At 37.3% G+C, this 7,937-nt stretch overlaps 1 protein-coding gene across 1 annotated transcript; it reads right to left on the reverse strand.

Moving 5' to 3' along the window:
* Positions 1-2,232: 2,232 nt before the first annotated feature.
* On the reverse strand, positions 2,233-7,378 carry LOC103458601 (cell cycle control protein 50A). The gene is made up of 7 exons (XM_008399535.2): positions 6,889-7,378; positions 5,404-5,523; positions 4,873-4,980; positions 4,693-4,786; positions 4,406-4,552; positions 4,105-4,314; positions 2,233-3,293 (listed from the first exon to the last, which is right to left on the reverse strand). Exons 1-7 carry the CDS (start codon positions 7,135-7,137, stop codon positions 3,100-3,102), a joined length of 1,122 nt encoding a protein of 373 aa, XP_008397757.1. The 5' UTR covers positions 7,138-7,378; the 3' UTR covers positions 2,233-3,099.
* Between the last annotated feature and the right edge of the window lie 559 nt (positions 7,379-7,937).

Below are 7,937 nucleotides of genomic sequence, written 5' to 3' on the forward strand. Positions count from 1 at the left end.
GAACGAATTAATACACATAAAAGTAAACTGCAAGAGAGTTATGTTTTCAACTTTATACAGAACGTGAATCAAAACGAGAAAATTGGATTTTGTTGGACACGATAGTCTTTAACAGAGGCGATCCATTCAGAAAACTACCCACAGGTGTCTACTGCCCTCTAGTGTGTAAAATGGGTCATTGCAGCAAATACAATTTCAAACGAGAGAAAGTGGCTTAATCTAGAGCCAACTAAAGTTTAACATTTACTGAAGTTTAAAATTGATTGCTAATAGTATGTACCTTAGCCTAATTTTAATAACAAATTGAAAAACAATAGTCATAAGTGGCTATTCAAATTTTGGCTTCAACTTACTGTCATGATGAGTCATAATTACAGACTTATTTTTTCATTGACTACAAACAATAAACAAGATAATTGTAGGCAGACGGTTATAATTTTATTGGTTTGGTAAAAAAAAAAAAAAAAAAGATAAAATGCCTATTTACAAGCTTCAGCTCAACTACACACCAATTTGTATCACATTTTATTTTCTATCCCAGAATTATCTTTTAAAAACAGCCACACAAATTTTACTGGGGTTGCAACCAAGGACATTGGAAAGACCTTTGCAGAACCTTTGCAGAACCTTAATGTTTGCCTGCTTTGACCTTTCTAAAATTTGTTTTGATGAGAATCGTAGTCTTGTTGGAAAACCCAACCAACTCTAAGTAAAGTTGGAGGAATCCTCTTTTTTCAGTATCAAACCCTCTTTCTGCAGTTCACCAGGACCACAAGCTGGTAGTAGATCCACAGCATCATGCTACCACCAACATGCCTGATATTTGGTACAGTGATTTTAGGTTTCCATGCCTCACCTTTTCTGCTAAAAATGCTTCTTGCCAATAATTACTTGATGACTGCATTCAATACAGTGACCACTGTTGCCACATGTTTGCTCAGGAGAAGAAGTCACTGTAAAATCAATGACTCACTGAAACTGGCTGTGCATCCCCAGAAAACTTTTTTACCAATTGGTGAAAACATATATAATAATAAAGTGGGAATATCTCCCATTAGATTTAAATCTATTTGATGTTGAATATAAATTGAATCTGTTTGTCCAATTGTATCATTTATTTGTATAAATGGAAGAATGTTTTTTTCATAACATCTTCACTGTGAACTACAATATATTTTTCAGTAGTAGCAGAATATTTATGTCTGCATGCAGTTTATGATATGAAAAAAAACTTACATGACAATTTTATTGAAATATGAACAACAGAGATTTGATTAATCAAATACATTAGCAATATATTGCTACTTCATCAGTCAGGAGGGCTATCCAGTTTCATTCGAACTCTTTAATCATATGAAAATCTTACACAAAACCTATCCAACCCCCAAAGCAAGAGATCAAAAGAAGTGTCAGAGATGTGACTATAATACAACAGTAATTATATGGATCCTGATGACACATTATGAAATTATAGTTATTCCACTTTATAACTCTGGGGTCAAATCATCGGTACATTGTATATTATATCCAGCAGACTGAGACATCTGAAGGCTTACTCATCAAATCTAAAACCAGCGCTGACATACCAAACACAGCGAGAGGCATTGTGGCTCTGTAGAAAGGAGCGTCCTTCGGCCCCGCCCTTCAGATGAATGAACACACAGTTGCCCTGCTGATCAAAGACAGAAAAACAAAAACAACTTATTGTACAAAAAGAAAACCACATGAGCATCAGCTTTATGCGATCAATTATTTTGTTTCCCAACAAGAGATTTACGGTTTGTTTGTAAAGAGCAAATCTCTGGTTAACCATAATTAAACTATGGAAAGCAGCACTCTCCAACATCATATGATTTAAAGCATTACTGTATCACTGGTCAACTAAAGCTGCATAATGTTCTATGCAGCATCAGACTCTATACCACACAAAGCGTTTAGTAGAAAAACTATAGCTCCATCTGCTGGCCAAGGTCAGTTGGAAATTGGACAGTGAGGGTCTTCATTGCCATTGTGCAAAGTGAAATTGAAATACAGGTATTCAGTAAGAATAATAATAATATAGTCAAAGTTTGAAATGTTATGGTGGACAAAAACAAACTGGGAATCATCCAAACGAGTAAACTTAAGCATAATGTCATTTCTGAAGTAGCTGGGTGTTTGAAATGAAACGTCCAAACACATTGATAGAAAGTTGAGTGGAAGTGCACTTAAAAACGACAAATGACATCAAGATACTGACAGAGTTGTTTATTTGGACCCTACAAACCTTATAAAAACCCAAGATTTTCAAATTTAAATGAACATTTTCTGTATCAATAGTTCACAACATTGTAACAGAAAATTTAATGAAACAAGGGATACACTAACAAATGTGACACTTGTAAAGTGCATAGCATTTGGTCAACATCAAAGTTGTTATTTTTTTACACAATTTTAACACTCAGGCCAAACTAAGCTAAAATTATAAATTATTGTCCCATAATTAACAAGAAACATGGTCCAACATTCTTGGAATTAGGAATACTGGCTATATTGGGAAATTTTAATGTTCCGTTCAATAAGCATTTTACAGTTAAAGAACATCGGGCATAAAGAGCATAAATGCATCTTGATCAATAAGAGAAGAGAGTATACCAGGAATATGCTACCCGTTTTCCAGAGATTAAATACTTTGACTTCAATGTTTACCATAATTTACAGCACACAGGCAATAAATATCTGATTCTGAAATAAAGATCATCTTCAAAACCAGAAGTAAAATGTTACATTCATCAGCAGGACTGGTTTTAATATAGACTCTAAGCAGAAACCTTAAAGATAAGCTATTTGCATAATAACCACAAAGGTAAAACAAGAACTTTGGTGTAGAGATAAATAACAGAACAATGATCAGCTTGAAGCTATTTACACACACAAAAAAACCACACAGATGAGGAAGAGGTAAACAGAGCTAAGATATGATGCTTCAGACATGCCTGCCATTGTGCAAACACACCAGACATTCACAGTGTATCCGACCTAAAGCAACTAAGCAGTCCAGAACAGACCCGTCAGGGTCACCGGCGCATGCAGACTTGGAAGACCCAACACAGGAGCGATTTAGTTAGGAATATCTGCGCTGTTGCTGCGGGTGTCGTATTTGTGGTGGATAATGAGCAGGACGACACCCAGGAAGAAGCAGATGGAGCCCACTGTGATGTAGGCGATACCCAGGAAGGGGTTCTTCCCTCCCATCCAGGAAATGGTGCTCAGGATCATCCGCTTCCGGCCATCAAAGCTGCGGACGGGGTAATCTGGTTACATGAGGGTTAAGGTAAAGAGACAGAAAACTCCCAGCTGCCAAAAGCTAAAGAAATAAATGCAGCAACAATAGAGCTCATCCAAATCTATTTGTTTAGATTTAGTTAGTTTTTTTTTTACTTTTTTCTTTAGTAGTAAGAGCTTCAGCCATGTCGTGAAAGAGAAAAAGTTGCAGTTTAATCAGTGGTTATCAATATTATCTCTTTTTAAAAAAAAGCCAGCAAACTGCTGATTTTAGTTTGCCCTCAATTATTCTTTTAATTTAAAACCTCATCTTAGAGCAGATGAACAAAACATCGACTACAAAACCGAATTAGTACTGAAGATTTGTGTGCTTATGGATACAGGTGGACACAGATAAATTATCAGAAAGTTCCTTTCAAAAAAGGCTCAGTGCTGCCATGGCTTCAAATCCCAGACGGGGGATTTGAATGAAGTTTGCATCCAGGTGCTCAGGTCTACTCTCCCCGTCCAAAAAAATCAAATGTTACTTAATTTATACATGCTATAAAGATTCTCTATACACCGTAGACATTTATTTTACATTTCAAAGGGTTATTTCTGTTAGGTTAGGTGGTTGTTGCCTTCAACTGATGAAACCCCCAAGTTCAGTTTCTCAGAAATTGGAATATCACATGTAATCAATCTTAATTCTGTATAATTCTGTCTTTATTACCCTTTCCCCGGCTGAAATATTCTGTTTCCCTATATTTTGTTAAATAGCTAAACTTGACAAAATGCTTACAGACTTTTTTTAAATAAAAAAATGATTTATCTTAGCCTTGGCTGCACTGTAAAGGATACTGTAAGTGATCTTCAAGAAGTATTTGCCACTGGCTAGAGTCGGAGTTGAGTCCGGCTTCTTTTGGATGATGCGATAAAGCTTCCGAAAGGTGGGCAGGGCGGCTGTGCGCATCCACACGATGAAGTCTTCGTTGATGAAGCCGTTGTTTTCAGGATCTGACGGGTCCAACTCGTACACCGGCTTCATCCAGTTCACTGGCTTAGCTGTGCCTGAGAGACAATCCCGAGTCAATGGCAATTTAGTAAATACAAGTGTTAAAAAAAAAAAAAAACATATCGCAAAGTGGTTTCTAAAGCTTACCTTTGAAACGTTCAGTCAAGTTGTCTTTGTCGTTTCCAGGATTCCTGAACTTCACGTGCTTGTCTGTGTACCAAGCAATGCCCTTCTTTACCAGAGTGACTTTTGACGTGTTGCCGTCGGGTTGGCTGTAATACAGCTCCAGGGTGTCTGAGAAGATAAAAACCTCATTTATTATTCCTTTCTGAAAAGGATGCGTGGCAAACGAGCTTAACTTTTAAAAACTAAATTCTCAGGACTGTTGTTCTGTGCACAGCTTTCATACAAAGTTTAAATGTGCCAGGGCTCACCGTTGAAAAGGCTGTTTGCTATGGCTCCACATGGAGCTATGGGCTGCTTAGTCTCCGGGTTTGTACGGTATGGCTCACATTCCTTACTGGGGCTCTGGAAAAACCAAACAACACTTTTCAGCAGAATGAAAATAGCCGATTCCGCTACAAGATATGCAAGAAGAAAAAAAAAAATCCTACTATTAAAGAGGATTGAACTCCATTTAGCTGGCTGTCATCTCTGGACTTCACGTAGCGTCTGTGGTTCTGGTAGAAGTTGGACAGACCGTAGTACATGTAGACATTGCTCTGTTGAGAGGTGAGAAATTATTTATCTGGGCCTACCTGTCCATTCCGCCAGTCCCTCAGCTTAGATTAGGTTCCATCCAACTTCAATTTTAACAAAGAAAGTAGCCAAGAGGAGACAAATGGCAAGTTTGTTTTACCCAGGAACAGACATAAAGTCCACGTACCCGTAGACTTCCTGGATAATCAATAAACGGCCCTTGAAAGCAGGACTGCATAATTAATAAGCACATAAATCAATATAAAAGCAGCTTGTAAGCAGACCTTGGATGTTCTATTTTCGTATTTTTAATTTGACTCTAATGGATAATCTGTTTTTTTTTTTTTCTTTTTATTGCAAAAACAGCATTTGTAGTATTGAATGCAAAGGCTTGAATTATTCATTGTGTCTATATTAGCCTGAACTGATGCAGGAAATCAGCTCACCTCGAACGGCTGCGTCAGCGTGAAGTTCACAGTGCAGACGCATGGTGTTGTGCTGTTCCAGGTGAAGCTATTGGCGCAGTCGTAGCAGGGACTGTTAGGCTCCACACCAGTGTAATCAACCTAAAATTAGGAGCGAACACGCAGAAGGGGAGAAATAAGTTAAGATAAAAATGAGTGCCAGAAATTATGACAGCAACACTGCCGGCTCCTTCAAGTTAAAAAACAAAAAAAAAAAAGACCAGCATTATCAGATATTAACTCCACGTATAATGATGGGGAGAATTAATGAGTGAACTGGGTTTAATGTAAAACCACTCATGTCCGTGCAATAATCACCACATTTTCATAAGGATTAATAATATAGAAAAGTGTTTTTTTTTTTTTTTATCTTTGTTTTACCATGCAAAAATATTACATCCAATTATGAATATTGACGCCGGGCGACATTAGAGTTTGCCCTGCGATTGATAATGTGGAACATCATAAGTGTGACTAAAAAAAAGGAGGGAGACTGTTAAAGGAGAGGAGACCCAGATGCTGTGATTCAGACTTCATGTCTAATGCAGTCAACTTGTGGCGGACTTGCTACCGAAACCCACTTTACAATAAAACTGCGATCAGAAAGATTTTTGAAGCCAACATAAATAGCATTACACTTTGAAGTCAAGGAAATCAAACTTTTTCACCACCATATGAGAAGGTAAAACTGAGTCTCACAATCTGATGGCTGGCACTAACTGAGATATCAAAACAAGCTATTTGGTTCTGTATGCTAGTTACAGATCTTAAGGTCCTTCACCTTTTATTAATACACCGATCATGCAAATTTTTTAACTAAGACTGTAACATAGACAAGGGCATAATAGCTCCTAACCTTATTTTGTTTATATCCAGAAATAGAGCATAATTTGTTTTTAATTTGTTAATTTCACACCGCTGGTGGTTTAATATTACTATTGTTAAGTAAAACAAAAAACTAAAACCAACATTTCTGTTCATTTGTAAGTATTGTTTTAAGTAAAAAAAAAAAAAAAAAAAAAAGCTTTGAATTCATCATTATATTTTGTACTTTAGCAAAAGAAAAACATCTTTTTTTGTGTGTTTATTACCATTACTGGGTCTTCATGAGTAGTAAGTACAACCACCAAACAGTTGTTGTCAGCTTCCCTGTATGAGGTAACTTAATAATTCAGCAAATTACTTCTCTTTTTTGAGCAGTTGTTTTTATAAAGTCAGTTTTAATTGTCTGAAAGGAACCCTAACCTCTTATACGCTTTTGAAATTACTGCATACACAGGTGATAAAAATGACAGATTCCAATTCCACACTTTGAGACGATGAACCCTATAATACTTTCAACTTGATAACTCGGTAGAGCTTTTTTTTTAAAAACCCTGAAAGAAAAAAAGTTAAAACAAAGCCAGGGCAGTAGCTTTGAAATATAATAAGACTGAAACGATTGGCGCAGAAAAACTGTAACTGTACCTCGTACTCTTTTATGTTGTTTGAAGTCACATACAGGCCGATCCCGATGGGGATGAACATCAGTCCGATAATGAAGAAAGCAGGCAGCACAGTACCCGCAGTCAATATAGGCTGCCAAGCTGGAAGTCTCTGCTGTTTGAACGCTGTATTGTCCGGCTTTTTATTTTTCGGAGCCCCCGTCCCGCCGTGAGTTGAAGATCCCGAGTGGTGTCCGTCCTCCTCCTTAGCGTTGTAGCTAGACGCCATCATTGTTATGGTCCGCTTCAAGCTAAACTAATCCGCAACAGTTGACAACAGGGAGATACTCGGTAATTCCAAACGGAAGACAGGGCGAAATGTTAGGGGATCTGAATCAGTGTTCAGATGAATTTAATTTAGCCACAATCTGATCCAGCTATTGACTCATAATGGCGTTTGTTTCACCTGTTCTGGGAAACTGCACCAAGAGGAAGAAGCCGGAAGCTCCCAGGCCAATGAAATGATGGAACGTAGAAGTGACGTCATCGCAGACAGTGAAGAAGCACCCCCCCTTCCCCCTCCATACTTGCTTCTTAACCATTAACCGGTGAAAGACACAGCGAGCAGTATGAAGGGCGGGGAAACATGAGTATTTATTTTTTTTATCTGGAAGAGGTTCCTGAAAACTGAAATTAATAACGATTCTTAATAATGATGTAAAAATTATCTTGATATCAAAAAACGTGATGAAGAGCCGTAACGTACGTGAGGTCACTTGCTGTAGCTCGCAACTTAATTTCAGCAGTTTTACTAGACTTCATTGCAGACCCAAATTTTGGGCTGCCCGCACCGCGCTCCTTGCTTCACAAATGTGGAAATGATGCTGAGCCACAGTTTTATTGCCTTGATGTTTTTTTAATTGCTAACTAAATGCATATACATAATATAAGATATTATATTATGTCTGACTAAATGAAGGATTCTACTTGACAAATCGATAAATAACATCGGAAGTTCATTAGGAAATTACAAACTTGTTGTGGACAACCTATTTGCTGTTAGTAATGCACAAGTCCTATTATGTATATATA

This window comes from Poecilia reticulata, linkage group LG22 (assembly GCF_000633615.1).
Source record: "Poecilia reticulata strain Guanapo linkage group LG22, Guppy_female_1.0+MT, whole genome shotgun sequence".
Classification (NCBI taxonomy): Eukaryota; Metazoa; Chordata; class Actinopteri; order Cyprinodontiformes; family Poeciliidae; genus Poecilia; species Poecilia reticulata.